The sequence below is a fragment of the Bufo gargarizans genome, chromosome 10, assembly GCF_014858855.1.
Source record: "Bufo gargarizans isolate SCDJY-AF-19 chromosome 10, ASM1485885v1, whole genome shotgun sequence".
NCBI lineage: Eukaryota > Metazoa > Chordata > Amphibia > Anura > Bufonidae > Bufo > Bufo gargarizans.
Window position 1 is genome coordinate 84,937,013 of NC_058089.1, and position 20,635 is coordinate 84,957,647.

Genomic DNA, 20,635 nt, shown 5'->3' on the forward strand with positions numbered 1-20,635 from the left:
AGCAATAAAAAGAAAAAGTAAAAAATAGAAAAAAATAAAATAGACATATTTGGTATTGCCACGCCTGTAACGACCGGCTATATAAATATATCACATCATCTACCCCGTCCGATAAACACCATAAAAAAATAAATAAAATAAAGTATACATATTGGGTATCGCCTCGTCCGTAACAACCTTCTCTATAAAAATATCACATGACCTAACCCCTCAGGTGAACGCCGTAAAAATATAAAATAAAAACAGTGCCAAAAAAAGCTATTTTTTGTCACCTTACATCACAAAAATTGCAACACCATGCGTTCAAAAAGGCGTATGCCCCCCAAAATAAAAAACAATCAAACAGTCACCTCATCCCGCAAAAAATGAGATGCTACCTAAGACAATCGGCAAAAAAAAAAAAAAAAAAACGATGAATCAAACAAAGGAGACACTAAAATGTTTTTTTTTTGCTTCAAAACTGCTATTAATGTGTTAAAGTGAAATAAATTTTAAAAAAGTAGACATTTTAGGTATCGCCGCGTCCGTAACAACCAGCTCTATAAAAATATCATATGAACTAACCCCTCAGGTGAACACCGTAAAAATAAAAACAGTGCCAAAAAAGCATTTTTTTGTCACCTAACATCACATAAAGTGCAACACCAAGCAATCAAAAAGACGTATTCCCCCCAAAATAGTACCAAACAGTCACCTCATCCTGCAAAAAACGAGACCTAACTAAGACAATCAGTCAAAAAATAAAAAAGCTATGGCACTATGGAGACACATACATTTTTTTGGTTTCAAAAATTCTATTATTGTGTAAAACTTAAGAAAAAGTATAGATTTTAGGTATTGCCACGTCGGTAACAATCTGCTCTATAAAAATATCACATGACCTAACCCCTCAGGTGAACGCTGTAAAAATAAAAAAACTGTGCTAAAACAACACTTTTTTGGTCATCTTGCCCGATAAAGTGCAACAATGAATGATCAAAAAAATCATATGCATCCAAAAATGTTACCAATAAAAACATCAACTCTTCCTGCAAAAAACGATTAGCAGAAAAAAAAATATATGGAAAATGGAGACAAAAACATTTTTTTTTCAAAAATGCTTTATGTAAAACTGAAACAAAGAAAGTAGACATATTTGATATCATCACGTGACAGATCAAAATACAATAAGATGTTGCACTAGGAGAAATGAACACCACCAGGTGCACCTGTAAGATTGAGACCACTCGCTCAATAAGATCGGGAGATTGAAGACGGCTCTGCGGGTCGATTTTTCGTCACTGCTTGGGCCGGTAAATCTCGGCCTTTGAGTAAAGGTTTCACAGTGGTATTATAGCAGAGACTTTCGTCGATATATGGTCCACCTCTAATCTGTTGAGATAGTCGATTATAGGTACTTGGGTCTTTCGGTACAAAGATAGGGGTGTAGCACCAGACGTGTTTCGGGGTCCAACGTTCTTGCCCCTTCCTCAGTGGTATGCCTAAACGCGTCTGGTGCTACGCCCCCATCTTTGTACCGAAAGATCCACATCTTTGTTCACAAACATCGGATGGAACAACTCGATTATATGCGTCCTAAAATATCGAATATGTAGTCGATTTTTTATACAAAGCCAGAACACTGCTACCGCTTTTATAAGTATTATCGATTTTATAAGTATTATCGATTTTCCAATTGATTTTTTGATCTTTCACTGTATAGATTTATATATGTAATGTACATGGTTGTTGCATTTTATAGTTATTTGATCTGTTCAAGCAATTAAAGCATTTATTTGATCCAACCACATGGTCACGGTTTCTTGAGTGCCCTGTAATATATATATTTATCATCACGTGACAACCTGCTCTATAAAAATAGCACATGATCTACCATTTAAGATGAATGTTGCAAAAAATGAAAAAACAGTGCCAAAATAGCCATTTTTTGGTTAACTTGCCTCACAAAAAATGTAATATAGAACAATTAAAAAATCATATGTACCCCAAAATAGTACCAATAAAACTGGTACATTATCCCCTTGTTTCCAAAATGAGGTCACTTCTTAGCAGTTTCTACTGTAAGGATGCATCAGGGGAGCTTCAAATGGGACATGGCTTCTAAGAACCAGTTCAGCAAAATCTGCCTTCGAAAAACCATACGGCGCTCCTTTTCTTCTGCGCCCTACCGAGTGCAATTACATCAGTTAACGACCACATGTGGGGAGTTTCTGTAAACCGCAGAATCTGGGTAATAAATATTGAGTTTTGTTTGGCTGTTAAGGCTTTATGTGTTAAAGAAAAAAATGGACTAACATGAAAAATCTGCCACAAAAGTGACATTTAGAAAGGTCATCTCAATTTTCCTTTAATACTTGTGGAACACCTAAAGGGTTAACAAAGTTTGTAAAATCAGTTTTGAGTAACTTGAGGGGTGCAGTTTCTACAATGGGGTCATTTATGGGGGTTTCCACTATGTAAACCGCACAAAGTGACTTCAGACCTGAACTGGTCCTTAAGAAGTGGGTTTTGGAAATGTTCTAAAACATCTTAAGAATTACTTCTAAAATTCTAAGCCTTCTAACGTCCTAAAAAAATAAAATAACATTTACAAAATTACGCCAACATAAAGTAGACATATGGGGAATGTTAAGTAATAAACATTTTATGAGGTATCACTTTTGGCTTTAAAAGCAGAGAAATTGAAATTTAGAAAATTAGTAATTTTTAAAAATTTTGGGAAAATTTGGGATTATTTTACTAATAAAGATGAAATATATTGACTCAAAATTTACCACTTTCATGAAGTACAATGTGTCTCAGAATGGCTTGGAAAAGTAAAAGCGTTCCAAAGTTATTACCACATAAAGTAACACATGTCAGATTTATAAAATTAGGCTCTGATAGGATGGGGGTAAATGGCCTGCATGTGAAGTGGTTAAAGGGAATCTGTCACCAGATACCTTGTTATAAATCCATCAGTTATGGGAGATATCAGCTTGTCATCACATTCAACCAATTGTGAAGAAATAACCCTTTTTATTTTGTGCAAAATAGCCATTTTTTGCCCCTTGTGTGAAATAAGGGCACCTGAGAATCTGCTACTTTTCATTCCAGGCTGCATTCCCCAGGACTATGACAGAGGGCCAGGCCATGAAAACGTACTTAGTTTTACAAAAGCACATTTGGTGCACATGAAGTACAAGGCTAGAGATTGCTGGACAAAGAACCTCTGCCTCCCTTTAAAAAAAAATTTAACACAATTGCCTGCATAATAACCTGCATAACCAACTTCAACAGACAGAACTTTATATTCCTGAGGCCACCACTTTCGAGAGCCAAGTAGTACGAGCTTATGCCATATGGTTTAATTATGGAGTTCCTATTGAAAAAAATAAAATAAAATAAAAATTATCCTAATTTTCCCCTAGCCTTTGCTGGATTGATGATCCAAACCATGTCTTACATTTTTATGCACTGTGTGCAAATTATCTCGCCTCTAGAAGGAAGAAAACTACCACATACCAGCAAAACTAAACACTCTTTCAAAAGGAAGAGAGGTCCATCTGTAGAGCTACTTCGGGGTGCTTGCCCCCTCATCAATACAGGGCAGATAAAAAAAAAACGGATGACATCCGTGTGCATTACGTATTCTGACAAACGGAACAGCTGGCCTCTTATAGAAAAGCACTATCCTTGTCCATGATGCGGACAATAATAGGACATGTTCTATCCCTTTGTGGAACAGACATACAGAAATAGAATGCACACAGAGTACTTCAGTTTTTTTGCAGACCCGTTGAAATGAATGGTTCCGCATACGTTCCACAAAAAAAAAAAAAAAATGAACATGGAAAAAAAATTGCCTAAACTAGGCAAAACCTCATCCAGTTCTTAGTGGAAAGTAGGAGTAGTGCAGCCTGTGAATGTGAGCAATGTTTGCATTCACTGACAAGAAAAAAAAAATTATGTAAATTTATACAGAGGCTGTCCCATCTCGCAAGAAACAATGACAACCCCTTTAAAGAGGACCTTTCACCAGAATTAAACTTCTAAAGTAACTAGTCAGGCATGTAGAGCGGCGCCCAGGGACCCCCCTGCACTTACTGTTATACCTGGGCGCCACTCCGTTCTCCCGTAATTGCCTCCGGTATCTTTACAGTTAGGCTCCACCCAGGGGAACCTGCCGTCGGCTCATTCTCCCATGCTGTAGCGCTGGCCAAATCGCAGCGCTCAGCTCATAGCCTGAGAGAGAAAAAAGCCTCTCAGGCTATGAGCTGAGCGCTGTGATTGGCCAGCGCTGCAGCATGGGAGAAGGAGGCGCTGGCAGGTTCCCCTGGGTGGAGCCTAACTGTAAAGATACCGGAGGCAATTACGGGTGAACGGAGCGGCGCCCAGGTATAACAGTAAGTGCAGGGGGGTCCCTGGGCGCCGCTCTACATGCCTGTATAGTTACTTTAGAAGTTTAATTCTGGTGAAAGGTCCTCTTTAAGCTTCAGATACTAAAGTATGCATTCCTTATTCCTACGGTTAGGATTTCATATTTTTATGTTGTTTTCATCAACCAGGGTTCTGAAAAATCTATATGTACTAGAACTATAGACAAACTTTTATGTTAATACTATTACTGGATTTTCTACAACTCTTACATGATTTTTCCTGAGATGTGTCTGCATCCGTGTTGGAGCTTATTGACTGGCTGTCTGAGTTTTTGCCACGGTCACCGAGCTTTTTGAGTCTGTTTAAACGTTTGTCCGTTTCCCTTAGTCCATATTTGCTGTTGATTACAGGAGCCGGCTCATTGAGTCCAACTCGTGATTTAAAAGCACCAGTTCCTCTCCTGGGAAAATAAAGGTAAAGCTACATAACAGGTGTGATTTATGCTGTTAAAATAATAAGACACTTTGACAAAAAAAAAAGGACATCATCTTCAACAACGCAGACAAAATTGTAGGATTTATTAAAGGTGTTGACTAATCTATACATAAAATATTGTAAAAAGTCCATAAACTGTAATGTTTTGTACCTGAAATTATAACTGATGATGTACTGTATTCCAGCTAGGAAGTGGAGGGACCCTGGCTATCTCAGTATTGGTTATGTCAACATAACAGCCTGGAATTTCCCATGTCCATAGGATGCAAAATTGCAGTGGTCACATGACAGCTCCTTGAGACTGTTCTAGGCTTCCTCCACTACGGCGCAGGTGCTGAATGGTAATTGGACGCATCCAGGAAATTCATAGATAGAAATGATTCTGCTGCCTGTATCTGCGCATGTGCCGGGTGCATTTAATTACCTTCAGGGGCGGCACCGCAGTGAAACAGGAACATCTTGGGTCCTACAGACGTGGGCGATTGTAGGTTGCTGTGCTGTCATCACTGATAGAGGGGTAGCTGGGGGCCTTCAGCAGCAGAGTTTGAGTACTCTACACGATCAGTTATGCTTACTGGTATAAAAAATTACTGTTTAAGGGCCTTTTTTTTATAATTTAATGTAGACTGGTCAACCTCTTTAATACTGGGACAACAAGCAAGTGGCGCATCAGTATATCTCCCTCATACATTCTGAACCAGAGTCATCAACAGGAAAACATGGTCTGTTGAGCAATCTGGAGTAGAGCCCCAACACCATATTTTTTAAAGGGAGTTTGTTGCCTACTTTACACATATAAAACGGTCATCATTGCCCTGTAGGCGAGATAAACAGTTAATAGAGCAGTGTATCTGAAAGTTTGATGATATATGCTAATGACTTGCAAGTGCCCTGGAGCGTTCACCACTGATGCAGATGCCCCTGCCATCTCGAGAGAGCCATTGATCTCTCCACCCATGATTCCCTGTAAGACAGTCCAGCGTCCTTACGTCACTGACTCTGCTCCCTGAAATCCCTTTGCCAGCTTGTTTCAATACTGGGACCAGGATTGAGCAGTCATGACGCAGCTGCCCATAGCGGGCAGTGTATAGCACATGCTTGAATCAGTGATGTAATGACATTGGGCTGTCTTACGTTGCAACATGGGAGGAGAGATCAATGGCAAGTCTCTGGAGGGCATGGGCACTTGCATCAGTGGGGAACTCACCTGTTAATTTGCAAGTCCTTAGCATACATCAAACTCAGTTTTTTCAACACCAGATACCAGAAAACAAATCTGTTAACTGTTTATATCCGCTACATAGTAACAAAGTATATAAAGCCGAGAAAAGACATTTGGCCATCCAGTTCAGCCTGTTATCCTGCACGTTGATCAAGAGGAAGGCAAAAAATATATATTTTGGTACTTTACTTTTACGTACAAGCCAATTTTCCTCACTTTAAGGGAGAACAAATTCCTTCCCGACTGCAATCAGAATAACTCCCTGGATCAAAGACCCCTCTCTAGTAGCTATAGCCTGTAATATTATTACACTACAGAAATTCATCCAAACCCCTCTTGAATTATTTTATTGTACTCACCATCACCACCTCCTCAGGCAGAGAGTTCCATAGTCTCACTGCTCTTACCGTAAAGAATCCTTTTCTATGTTTGTATACAAACCTTCCTTCCTCTAGACGCAGAGGATGTCCCCTCGTCACAGTCACAGTCCTGGGGATAAATAGATGATTGGATAGATCTCTGTACTGACCCCTGATTTATTTATACATAGTAATTAGATCTCCCCTCAGTCTTTTTTCTAAAGTTAATAACCCTAATTTTGATAATCTTTCAGGGTACTGTAGTTGCCCCATTCCAGTTATTACTTTAGTTGCCCTCCTCTGGACCCTCTCCAGCTCTGCTATGTCAGCCTTGTTCACAGGGTTTACCATTTAGTATGTACGGGTGATTTGCATTATTACTTCCCATGTGCATAACCTTACATTTGTCGGTGTTAAACCTCATCTGCCACTTATCTGCCCAAGCCTGCAATCTATCCAGATCCATCTGTAGCAGTATACTGTCCTCTTCAGTGTTAATTACTTTACACAGTTTAGTGTCATCTGCAAAAAATTATATTTTACTGTGCAAGCCTTCTACAAGATCATTAATAAATATATTGAAGAGAATAGGGCCCAATACTGACCCCTGTGGTACTCCATTAGTGACAGTGACCCAATCTGAGTGTGTACCATTAATAACCACCCTCTGTTTTCTATCATTGAGCCAGTTACTTACCCACATACAGACATTTTCTCCCAGTCCGAGCATTCTCATTTTATGTACTAACCTTTTATGTGGTACAGTGTCAAATGCTTTGGAGAAGTCCAGATATACGATATCCATTGATTCACCACTGTCAAGTCTAGAACTTACATCCTCATAGAAACTGATTAAATTAGTTTGACATGACCGATCCCTCTACAGGGAAATAATGACAGTTTAATGTGCATAAAAAAGGTGACAGACTCTCTTTAAAGTATTTATGTCACAAGATAACAAATACAATGATTACTATATCATGTTGGGGTAGGAATTAGGCATACTGGGGCAGCTTTATTAATATAGAGTCCTTTACATAGATAGCATACAACTAGAGGTAAAAAAAAACGGAGCCAAATGTATCACAATGATGCTTACTGGGGCAGATTTATTAATCTGGTCTAAATTTTAAACTAAACATTGTAAAATGCAAGATATATCAAAATGGCTAATGCTGAATGATACATTTGGGCCATCTTTACTATGTCTGAATTTATACCACCTATTGACTTACACTTTGCCAGAATTCTGCACACATAGCTTCAGATTACATACCATTTCTTGCTGAGACACGTCACCATGTATGATGAGAAAGAGTGTCTAAAACAGGGTGCAGATTATGTGCGTTTTTCCCCCACTGAGAAAAAGTAGCGTAATACAGTATCAGCAAAGTGTATGAGATGACAAATCTCATGTACACTTTGCCTTATTCTTAGGTGTGGAAAATGACCTGACATACGGATTTTGAAATCTGAAGCAAATCCACACCAAAAATCACAAAAAAAGAACAAAAAACACACTGAATAGTGCAGATTTATGTGCGGTTTTGGTGCAGATTTCAAGCGGCTTTTCTGCATCATGTGCAGTTGTCCAACCCCTTACTCAAAAGTAGAGGAAACGAGAGCCTTGGTGCTGGAACAGAACTTTGTGCACTAAAGCTTCCTAAAGCTCGCCCGTTTCTTTTTGGGTCGAACAACTCCTTTAATAAATGTGATGCAAGACATGTACACCAGTTTTTGGCACACACTGGGGGAGATTTGTCTGATCTTTAAACTGCCCTTGCACAAAAATTGTTATCCTGTTTCTATGCTGCCTATCCACTTTGTAAAAAAGAGAAGTGATGTGGGTGGGGCCATCAGCCCCAGCAGATCTATCATCATTTACACTAGTTTTCCAGTATAATAGACCAAAATTTACACCAGCTAGCGAAGATTTCCTTCTAGCAGCACTGACTGCCAGGATGCGCCTAATTTATAACGTTAAGTGCGCCTTAATTATGTGCATAAATTATGCACATCTTCTGGCAGTAGTGGCTATTTTACCACAATTTTTTTATGGCAAAAAATAATATCTGATCCATTTTATGATTCCACTGAGAATTTTCTGCCAATATCTATTTTAATTAATAAATCTCTCTCCTTGTGTAGTAAATTTGGCATCTTGTTAGATATACTGGACACTTCACCCCACCAATGATTTAAGGCAAAAATAACAGCAAATGCCTTTAATAAATCAGCTACATTTTATGACTCCACTGTTTTCTAGATATTTTTCTAAACCATTTAAAGGGGTTTTCCGGTTTCAGAGGTGAACCCGGGCATAACCCCATTTTCACCCAACCCCCCCACCCCCCTCCCCCCCGACATGAGCGTTGGAACATTTCATGCTCCAAAGCTCTCCCTTGCCCTGCACTGTTTTACAGCCTAGGGCAACGCTAAAGCCCGCCCATTAGTGCCGGTGACATCATCGGGCTCACTGCTAGGCGGAAGCCTCTGCCTAGCTTTCCCCATGGAGAGCCTGGTACGTCACTGGACCTCCAGAAAATGCCTTTTATATTTTTACCCTGGAGGTTTTTTCATTTTAGTTTTGAACTCCCTCCCTTCCCAGAGCCATAACTTTTTTTTCCATTCATATAGACATATGAGGGCTTGTCTTTTGTGGGGCAAGATGTACTTTCCAAAAGCAACATTTAATATTGCATATGATGTAGTGGGAAGCAAAAAAAAACCATTCAAATGGAGTGAAATTTAAAAAAAAAAAGTATTAGGCTGAGTTCACATCACCGTTTAGCTTTCCGTTCTTCTGATCAGTCAGAAGAGAGAAAAACAGGATCCTGTTGAATCTGTTGTCATCCGTTTGAGCCATTTCAGTCCAAGATCCATTTTTTTAGAATGGAAAAAAAAATTAATGCATGCAATACTTTTGTTTGTTTCATTCTAGAAAAAACGGAAATTGTTCAAATGGATGACAACTGATGCAACAGTATCCGTTTTTTAACTGGATCCTTTAAAAAAAAAAAAAGGATCATATGCATAATTGATACAACAGGATCCTTTTTTAACAGGATCCAGTTTTTTTTTTTCTCTCTCTCTTCTTCTGACGGATCAGAAGAATGGAAAGTTAAATGCACCCTTACGGGTTTTTATTTTATTTTGTTTACAATGTTCGATAAAACTGACCAGTTACTTTTATTAAAAATTAATAAATCAGTTTAAATGACCCCTATAACAGTTTTTTCTAGTTATGTGTACGGAGCTGTGTGAGGATTCATTTTTTACAGGGCGATCTGTACTTTTCATTGATACTGTAGGTGTATGGCTTTCTGATCACTTTTTATTTAATCTTTTTGTGGGAAATGAAGCGACCAAAAACGGCGAATAGGCCATTTTGCCATTTTTTTGCGGTTTGCCGTACAGGGTAAATATTTTTTATAGTATGGGTGTTTCGCACGTGTAATAGACATTCTCTATGACAGGGGATGCTGCATACAAGCTCCGGCTCCTCCGATCACTGTCAGAGGGAGCCAGAGCATACCTGGAAGCGTGTGCTGCCGAGTTTGCACTCTCTAAGATGGTCAGGTGTGACAAGGGCATCTGAAGTGTTAAATGTTGCCGGTCATGGACATGAGCCGCGGGTGTCTGCTATATGAAAAAGCAGGCACTCCGCGGTTATGGCGCCTGCTCTCCTCAGGAATGGGCGCCATCTTTAAAGACCTAGCCAGTGCCGGATGGGAGTTAAACGTGATTAAAGTTTTACAAAGTATCCTTTTAATATTTTAAATATTAAAGCTGGATATAAAATGTTTTTCATAGTCTATGATAAATTTGGATTTGCTTCTAATATGGCTAAAAGTTGTCGGTACCACTTCCTAAAGGGGTTTCCACTTTTTTTTTTTATATTGATGACCTAACCTCAGGATAGATGATCAAACGTTTGTCAGGCCCATCTACCAGGTGTAAAGGTGGCTTCTGCAGATGGGTACCTAACACTAATATACCGCCTCTTACCCAAGTCTACATTTTCAGGGCAGTGTAGGAACCAGCCTGGGGCTTCTGACCAAAGTACAAATGTAGCTGGTTCCTACACTGCCCTGAAAATATAGGCTTAGGTAAGTCCAAGAGAGGCAATATATTAGTGTTAGGTACCAGTTTGCAGAAGCCACCTTGACACCTGGCAGATGGTTCCGACACACGTTTGATCAAAAATGTGCGCTAAGAGCTTCCATTTTTCCATTTATACAGTCCTGATCAAAAGTTTAAGACCACTTAAAAAATGGCTAAAAATCATATTTAGCACGGCTGGATCTTAAAGGGCTTCTGTAACTCCACTAAACGCATTTTTTAAATGGGAGTTTTTTTTTAAATGGGAGTAAGACAAAAAAAAATGTAAGCATTCAATTTAATGAAAACAACGAATAAATGGAAACAGGCCGTTTTTCAGCTGATCAAACGTTTAGGCCCACACCTCCCAAAAAAATCTAAACTAAACCCCCCCAAAACAGAAATCCAACTTCTAAACATGAACTCAGTAACGAGTAGATCCGCCGTTATTGTTTATCACTTCAAAAATTTGTTTTGGCATGCTTGATGCAAGCGTTTCCATGAGGTGAGTGGGAACATTTCTCCAAGTGGTGAAGACGGCCGCACGAAGGCCATCTACTGTCTGGAACTGTTGTCCATTTTTGTAAACTTCCCTTGCCATCCATCCCCAAAGGTTCTTAATTGGATTTAGATCAGGGGAACACACAGCATGGGCCAAAACAGTGATGTTATTCTCCTGGAAGAAGTCCCTTGTCATGCGGGCATTGTGTACTGTAGCATTGTCCTGTTGAAAAACCCAGTCTTTACCACACAGGTGAGGGCCCTCAGTCATGAGGAATGCTTTCTGCAACATCTGAACATAGCCAGCCGCCGTTTGACATACCTGCACTTCCTGAAGCTCCATTGTTCCACTGAAGGAAAAAGCACCCCAGACCATTATGGTGCTCCTCCACTGTGGCGCGTAGAAAACATCTCAGGTGGGATCTGCTTGTCATGCCAGTAACGTTGGAAACCATCAGGACCATAAAGGTTACATTTTTTCTCATCAAAGAATAAAACTTTCTTCCACCTTTGAATGTCCCATGCTTGGTGCTCTTTTGCATAGTCCAAACGAGCAGTTCTGTGGCGTTCAAAGAGACAAGGTCTTTGAAGACGTTTTTTGTTTTTGAAGTCCTTCAGTCTCAGATGCCGTCTGATGGTTATGGGGCTGCAGTCAGCACCAGTAAGGGCCTTAATTTGGGTCGAGGATCGTCCAGTGTCTTGACGGACAGCCAATTGGATCCCCCGGTTCAGTGCTGATGACATTTTTTGGGGTCTTCCACTTAACTTTTTTGTTCCATAACCCTCAGGATCATTCAAGAAATTCCAAATGACTGTCTTACTGCGTCCTAGCTCAGCAGCGATGGCGAGCTGTGACAGACCCTGCTTATGCAGTTCAACAACCCGACCACGTTAAAAAAGGGACTACCTGACAGAAAATGACAATGAATCCACATCTTTGCACAGATTTGGCCTTTTAAAAGGCATGTGGTCCTAAAATTTGGATCAGCTGAAAAACAGCCTGTTTCAGTTTAATCGTTATTTTCAATTAATTGAATGCACAAAAAATGTTTTGTCTCACGCTCATTTCTTCTTGTTGCATGTTGAAGCTCTACTTGGAACCTTGCTAAGATCCAACAATTTAAAATATGATTTTTTGCCATTTTTCAAGTGGTCTTAAACTTTTGATCAGGACTGTAGTAGGTACAGTGCCTTGCTAAAGTATTCACCCCCTTGGCTTTTTTTGTATATTGGTGTCTCACAACCTGGAATCAACATGGATTGTTTGAGGATTTGCATAATTTAATTTACAGAACATGCCCACAACTTTGAAGAGTTTTTTTATTTTATTGTGAAGCGAACAACAAATAGGACAACATAACAGAAAAAGTCAATGTGCATAACTATTCACCCCCCTAAAGTCAATACTTTGCCGGAAAAGATGGCTCTACAATCACAAGTTGCTTTGGATAAGTCTCTATGAGCTTGCCACATCTTACCACTGGGATTTTTGCCCATTCCTCCTTGCAAAACTGCTCCAGCTCCTTCAAGGTGGATGGTTTGCGCATGTGAACAGCAATTTTAAACCATGTAAAAACAACTTTATATTCATCTGTCAATCACCTTCCCTTATGCCCAAGGGGCGTTTTTCTCCTACCTTTGTGCCCAGTTGCGCCCCAACTGTTGTTTCCTAGCACCGCCCAGCTCATTATTATTTACTGCGCTGGGCGGCCTTTACAGTCCCCGATCCCCCCGGCGCAGGCGCAGCAGGAGACGCTGATGTCGCCGCATTGAATAAAGGGATGCAGGCGCACTGCGAGTGAGGGTGCCAGGCAAGTTACTTGGCGCACGCGCAGAAGGTACAAGTGAGGCCGGTGCCCATACGTTTCTATTGGGCATGCGCCAGCTCGGTAGGATCGGGGACTGTAAAAGCCGCCCAGCACAGTGAATAATAATGAGCTGCGTGGCGCTAGGAAACGACAGTTGGGGCGCGGCTGGGCACAAAGGTAGGAGAAAAACGCCCCTTGGGCATAAAGGAAGGTGATTGACAGATGATTATAAAGTTGTTTTTACATGGTTTCAAATGCGGACAGGGGGTACTCTTATATCATTGAAATACACTTTAATAGACCTATAACTGCATAGGAATAACTAAATATGTTTATCGGGCCTGTCAGTGTCCATTTAAGGACCAGACCATTTTTTGCAAATCTGACCAGTGTCACTTTAAGTGGTGATAACTTTAAAACGCTTTGACTTGCATTCTCTACTTCTATAATGCATAGTAATACCTCCAAAAATAGTTATTACTTTACATTCCCCACATGTCTACTTCATGTTTGGATCATTTTGGGAATTACGTTTTAGTTTTTGAGGACGTTACAAGGCTTAGAAGCAAATCTTGAAATTTTTCAGAAATTTTCAAAAACCCAATTTTTAGGGACCAGTTCAGGTCTAAAGTCACTTTGTGAGGATTACATAATAGAAACCTCCCAAAAATGACCCCGTTCTAGACACTACACCCTTCAAGGTATTCAAAACTGATTTTACAAATGTCATTAACCCTTTAGGTGTTCCACAAGAGTTAATGGCAAATGGAGATAAAATTTCAGAGTTTTGATTTTTGGGCAAATTCTCCATCTTAATCCATTTTTTCCAGTAACAAAACAAGGGTTAACAGCCAAACAAAATGCTATATTTACTGCCCCGATTCTGTAGTTTGCAGAAACACCCCATATGTGGCCGTAAACTACTGTATGGGCACAAGGTAGGGCGTAAAGGGAAAGGTGCGCTGGGTGTTTTTTTGAAGGCAGATTTTGCTGGAATGGTTTATTTACACCATGTCCCATTTGAAGCCCCCCTGAGGCACCCCTAGAGTAGAAACTCCATAAAAGTGACCCCATTTTGGAAACTACGGGATAAGGTGGCAGTTTTGTTTGGACTATTTTTAGGGTACATATGATTTTTGGTTGCTCTATATTACATTTTTGTGAGGCAAGGTTAACAAAAATAGAAATTCTGAAATTTCATCTCCATTTGCCCTTAAAGGGTTAATAAAGTTTGCAAAATAAGTTTTGAATACCTTAAGGGGTGTAGTTTCTTAGATGGGGTCGCTTTTATGGAGTATCTACTCTAGGGGTGCATCAGGGAGGCTTCAAAGGGGACATGGGGCCCCAAAAAAAAGGTAATCAAAATCTGCCTTCCAGAAACCATACGGCGTTCCTTTCCTTCTGCGCCCTGCCATTTGGTCATACAGCAGTTTACGACCACATATGGGGTGTTTCTGTAAACTGCAGAATCAGGGTAATAAATATAACATTTTATTTGGCTGTTAACCCTTGCTTTGTTACTGGAAAATTTGCCAAAAAATTGCTGTTTTCGCACCGTTCATCTGTGGGGTTAGGTCATTGGGTATCTTTATAGAGCAGATTCTTACGGACACAGCGATTCCTAATATGTCTACTTTTTTTAAATTTATTTTAGTTTTAGTGTCCGAGAACCATAGTTTTTTATCCGATTGTCAGTGGCTAAATTGGGCTATAAATTTAATACTCCATGGAAGTGTGGTACTCCCTGTAGCAACCAATAATGCAGAGGCCCGGATGATCGGTGCACGTCTCACACTGAGTAGTGGTGTCCTTCCGTATCCCCTTCCTGTGACACACACTGCACCTTTTTTTCTTTCCAGTATGGGGGACCACACCTGGAAAGTGTTAGCCAGGGACGATCCAGGCGCCTCCAGCTCCCGAGGTACTCCTGCCTGCTCTTTCCCAGTCAGAAAAGATCAGGTCCTTGAGGATTGCCTCATAGAACTGAAGGAATGTCCCTGTGTTGCCAGCGCTCCGGGACAGCACACAAGAGTTGTACAAGGAAACCTGTACCAATTAGACCTCAACCTTTTTGTACCATGGTTTTGCGCATGGCATTATATGGCTTGAGGACTTGATCAGAGAGATCCACTACTCCCATATACCGAATGTAGTCGACGATACAATCGGGCTTGAGGACCGTTGCCGCGGTACCTCGCACAGGGACAACCTAATTACTATGAATTATGGACAGTACAAGGACATCCCTCTTGTCCTTATATCTGACCAGCAACAGGTTTCCACTGGTAAGGGCACGGGTCGCACCCCTGGGGATAGGTACCTGGAGGGGTGGGTAGGGAAGCCGCGTTTATTTTTCCGCACGGTCCCACAAGCGGACGTGGATCTGGAGGCGAGGGACTGGAACAAGGGGATACTAGTATAAAAGTTATCCACGTAGGAGGTGGTAACCCTTATCTAGCAGTGGGTGCATAAGGTCCCACACAAGTTTCCCGCCAACACCCAGAGTGGGGGGACATTCTGGGGGTTAAATACGGGAATCTCGCCCCTTGTACACACGCAAAACTTGTAAGTGTACCCTGAGGTACTCTCACAAAGTTTGTACAGCTTCACGCCATACCTCGCCCGCTTAGAGGGAACATACTGGCGGAAAAGGAGTCTCCACTTGAAAGAAATGAGACTCATCAACCTCAACATCCCTTCCAGGTACATAGGCCTGTACAAATTTGGCCCCAAAGTGATCGATGACCGGCCTGATTTTGTACAGGTAGTCATAGGCAGGATCACCTGGGGGGGGGGGACGGGGGGACGACATGCTGCATTATTTGCATGGCCTCAAACCGGGATCGTGTCATGGCCGTACCGTAAAGTGGGATCTGGTAGAGGACGTCCCCACTCCAGTAATGCCTGACACTAGGTTTCTTGACTAGGCCTATGTGCAGCACGAGGCCCCAAAACTTCATCATCTTGGCTGAACTGACCGGAGTCCAGCCACCGGGCCTAGCCAAAAAGGAGCCCGGGTGTTGAGCAACAAACTGTTGGGCGTACAGGTTTGTTTGCTCCACCATCAGATTTTAAAAAATGGTCACTGAAAAATAGACTAAAGTAGTTGTATTCAGGGAAGCCCACTGTGGAAATCTGGATTCCTGGTTGGCCTACAAAATCAGGAATCACAGGCTCAAAAAGCTCTGGGGTATACCAGACAAGTTCACTGGCAGGGGGCTCCAGTGAACTTAACTGGTGGGCCGGAAAACTAGTTCGAGCCCAAGACCTGCTCGTACTAGTGTGGGCCACAGGGTCCCTAGCATGGTGGTCCCCTTGCTCCGCCAGGCGGCATCTCCACCGCCTTGGGGGCTCATCATCATCGCTAGATGATGAGGACGACGCGGATGATAAAAGGAAAGTGGGGTCATCCTCGTCCTCACTGGGGCTCTCGGACTCAGAGGCAAGCTGGGCATATGCCTCCTCGGCCGAGAACATCCGGCGGGCCATAGGGGAGTTTGAGTGTGCGTGCGTGATAAACTTTATTTGGTGTGTGTGTGTGAGGGGGCACAGGTGTTTGCAAACTTACCCTAAACCTAACAGACAAAAAAAGTCAAAAAATGTGAAAAAAATAAATTAAATAAATTTAAAATCACTGATCAGCCTTTCGAAGTTGATCAGCGGTGGGATGTGCGATGCGCTAACAGTGCAGCACCCCTGGGGGTCTAGGGTCACATAGCTGTGCTGTGGACCCCAGACACCCGATTTAGGGTGATGCAACAAAAATTATTAGATATTTTTTTTCTCTCACTAACTTTCCCTGAATATCCCTGCCTAACCTAACCTTTTCCTAAATACCTGGGTGCACAGATAGGGGCGCTGGGGGACAGATTGAGTGCTGGCTGATGATCCCTGAACAGATGGGGGTGCTGGCTCTGACATCCGATGCGCAGCACTCCTCTCTCCCGGACTGAAAAGGCGGAAGAGAGGAGCGCTGCAGTAATCTGCCCGCCCCCGCAGCCAACCAATTAGAGGCGATCCTGAGAGGTGATGTCACATCACCTCTCAAGATCGCAGTATGGTGATTGGTGGTGTATTATCACACCACCTATCACCATCCTGTTCCAGGTTATCGGGTCCCCAGAGACCTGAATAACCCGGAAACACAGCAAACCACAGGTCTGAATTGACCTGCGGTTTGCTGCGATCGCCGACACCGGGGGTGGGGTGGGGGGGTCACAGGACCCCCCGCCGCATTGATCAAGGTGCCTACTCAATGATTTGAGCAGGCACCGGGTTACGATCACCGGAACATACATGACGTAGCGGTACGTCATGTGTCCGGAAGAGGTTAAGCTGGACCACAGATTTTCTATTGGATTGAGATCTGGGCTTTGACTAAGCCGTTCCAATACATTTACACGTTTCCCCTTAAACCACTCAAGTGTTGCTTTAGCAGTGTGTTTGAAGTCATTGTCCTGCTGAAAGGTGAAACTCCGTGGTAGCCTCAGATCACACACAGAGTGGTACAGGTTTTGCTCAAGAAAATCCCTGTATTGGGCACCATCCATCTTTCCCTCAACTCTGACCGGTTTCCCAGTCCCGGCTGCTAAAAAATGGTGTTCTTTGAGTGATGTGATGTGTTGGGTTTGTGCCAGACATAGTGTTTTCTTTGATGGCCTAAAAGTTTAAATTTAGTCTCATTAGACCAGAGCACCTTCCTGCATACATTTTGGGAGTCTCTCACATGCCTTTTTGCAAACTCACAATGTGCCCTTTTGTTTTTTGCTGAAAGTAATGGCTTTCTTCTGGCCACTCTGCCAAAAAGCCCAACTCTATGGAGGGTATGGCTTATTGTCGTCCTATGTACAGATACTCCAGTCTCTGCTGTGGAACTCTGAAGCTCCTCCACGGTTACCTTAGGTCTCTGTGCTGCCTCTCTGATTAATGCCCTCCTTGCTTGGTCCTTGAGTTTTGGTGGGCGGCTGTCTCTTGACAGGTTTGCTGTTGTGCCATGTTCTTTCCATTTGGTTATGATAGATTTGATGCTGCTCCTGGGGATCATTAAAGATTTGGATTTTTTTTTTTTTATAACCTAACCCTGACTTGTACTTCTCAACAACATTGTCCTTTACTTGTTTGTAGAGTTCCTTGGTATTCATGGCAGTGTTTGGTTAGTGATGCCTCTTGCTTAGGTGTTGCAGCCTCTGTGGCCTTTCAGAAAAAGTGTGTATATGTAATGACAGATCATCTGACACTTAGATTGCACACAGGGTGGACATCATGTCACAAATTTGCACAAATTTGTATGTGACTTCTGAAGGTAATTGGTTGCACCAGAGCTTTTTATGGGCTTCCTAACAGGGGGGTGAATACAGACGCATATGCCAATTTTCTGTTTTCTATTTCTAAACAATAGTTTTATTTATATATTTTTCTCATTGTACTTCACCAACTTTTTTGTGTTCTGATCCATCACATAAAATTCAGATTAACAAAACATTGAACTTAAGGCAGTAAATGTCACAAAACACAAAAAAAGTCAAGGGGGGTGAATACTTTTGCAAGGCACTGTATAATACCACTAATACCAGAATGATCCCCATTTCTCAGCTCCATTGTTTGCAAGTGTAAAGTTGTGCAGCCAATTTTTTTTATTAACCATGTTTGATTGATGGATATGCACCAGTGACTATGTATATGAATGTGCTAGTCTAAATTTTCTTGCAGTATATATTGAGGGTAGCACCTCCTTTAGACTGAGCAGCGCCCATATGCCTGGGATTTCTGAGCAGAGTACAAATGTAGCTGGTTCCTACACTGCCCTGGAAATGTAGGCTTAGGTAAGTCCAAGAGAGGCGGTATATTAGTGTTAGGTACCCATCTGCGGAAGCCACCTTGACGCCTGGTAGATGGACCTGACACATGTTTGATCAAAATTTGTGATTATGTATATGAATGTGCTAGTCTAAATTTTCTTGTACTAACCTCAGGATAGATCATCAAAAGCAGATGAGATGGGGCACACCTGAACGGCATCCCTGCTGATCAGCTGTTTGACGAGAAAGCAGCACTCGTACACGAGCTGCCTTCTCTTCTCTACCTGCTCGCAAATAATTCTATTCAAGTGAATAGAAGACTTACCGTATAAGCACTGCGTTCTCTTCAAACAGCTGATCGGCCGGGGAGCCTACAGTCAGGCCCCCGCTGATCCGATATTGATGAACTATCCTAAGGATAGGCCATCAATATAAAAAGCGGACAACCCCTTTAATTTACTGACCAGATATAATGCTCTTCACTATGATGGGTACTGAAATAATATTGATGTTTGGACATGAAATGAATCATGATACACATTTCTAGGGAAATGTAGAAGCATATCCAAAGATGTAAAAGATTTTCCCTTTGTATAACTATTCTATAAAGTCTGTAGCCCACTTTCCCTGCCTGCAGGCCATCTGTAAATGTTCAAGAAAATCCTCAATCCCCCAGAATCCATGTAGTAAAATACAGTAAATAGAAATGGATGCAGTTGCAGTTACATAGGTGTAAAATTGAATATAAACACACCTTTCACATGTGTAGCACTCACAGAACTCATTGTTTTCGCCAAAAAAGCCATCCCCGTAATAACATGAGATCTCTTCCCCAGGCTCAATATCCCGCAGTGCTTTTACACAAGCAGTATCACGGCCAGTTGATACAAACTGCAACATTAAAGTAACATTAAACATTCTTACTGTTCTCTAGCCAGAAATGATAATAAAAGAAAAAAAAAAATCATAATGTTGTTATGTACAGGTATATCACTTACCTTACAGTTAGGTCTGCAATCTAGAGGTGTTAAGCAAGAAAAAAAAAAACAATTAACATTAGTATTAGAGCTGAAATAAATGATGTCACATAAAAAAAAGTTAAAGCCTACATACACCTTGGGGGCAATTTTTTATTGTATTTTACTAAAAATAATTTTCTCAATTGGTCTTTATTAAAAATATTGAGCTGTTCTGCCTAGCTGTGTGTCTAACTTTTTAGCCTATGTTTACACTTCTGTTATTTGGTCAGTTATTTCCATCGGTTATTGTGAGCCAAAATCAGGTGTGGGTCAAAAACACAGAACAGGTTCATATCTTTTCATTATACCTCATCTTCACTACTGGTTTTGGCTCAAAATAACTAATGGAAATAACTGACCAAATAACTGAAGTGTAAACTTCCTTCCTGCGGATCGCTAGCAGAAAAGACCTCTGCCCTTGCATGCAATGATCTCCTCCAGAGCATGGGGAAGAGTGATGGCTAATGCCATGGCTCTTCCCCATAAGGACTTGTTTGCCGGCAGGAGTTCGTGTTCACACAGCACGATTTACTGCCAGTAACCAATCATTTTTTCGTGCGCACAAACAACTGGATTACCCGATGTATTAGCATTTCGCTCGTTCATTGAGTAATCGGCGGTACATTTACTATGAACGCTGATTAGCGATAATCTGTGCATTTCTCGGCCCGTGTAAAGGGCCCTATTACTTTCACTTTATGCTTGTCATCCAACAACCCCCATCGCTAATTTACGAGGACGCCATAAACACTTATTTAAGCCACATTCTAATCAGTAAGATAAGAACTGAGTTATATTGAGTTTTTATAACCTCAGGTGAGCTGACTGGGCAGAGAGAAAAATCACTAGAGCATCTTAGCCCTGTACAGAAAGAATCAACTCCATATTTTATAATAAAGACCAATTTAAAAGATTATTTTAGGCTACTTTCACACTCACATTTAGTGCGGATCCGTCATGGATCTGCACAGAC

General features: G+C 41.4%; 1 protein-coding gene across 3 annotated transcripts in view; it reads right to left on the minus strand.

The window, feature by feature from the left end:
• KMT5B (lysine methyltransferase 5B) overlaps positions 1–20,635 on the minus strand; it is a 244,629-nt gene that overhangs the window by 20,691 nt on the left and 203,303 nt on the right. For all 3 annotated transcript variants that reach the window (XM_044269478.1, XM_044269476.1, XM_044269477.1), the window contains 3 exons: positions 19,642–19,661; positions 19,398–19,534; positions 4,629–4,819 (listed from right to left, as the gene is read on the minus strand). In XM_044269478.1, coding sequence (XP_044125413.1) covers positions 4,629–4,819; positions 19,398–19,534; positions 19,642–19,661 — 348 coding nt within the window. The remainder of the gene's footprint in view (positions 1–4,628; positions 4,820–19,397; positions 19,535–19,641; positions 19,662–20,635) is intronic.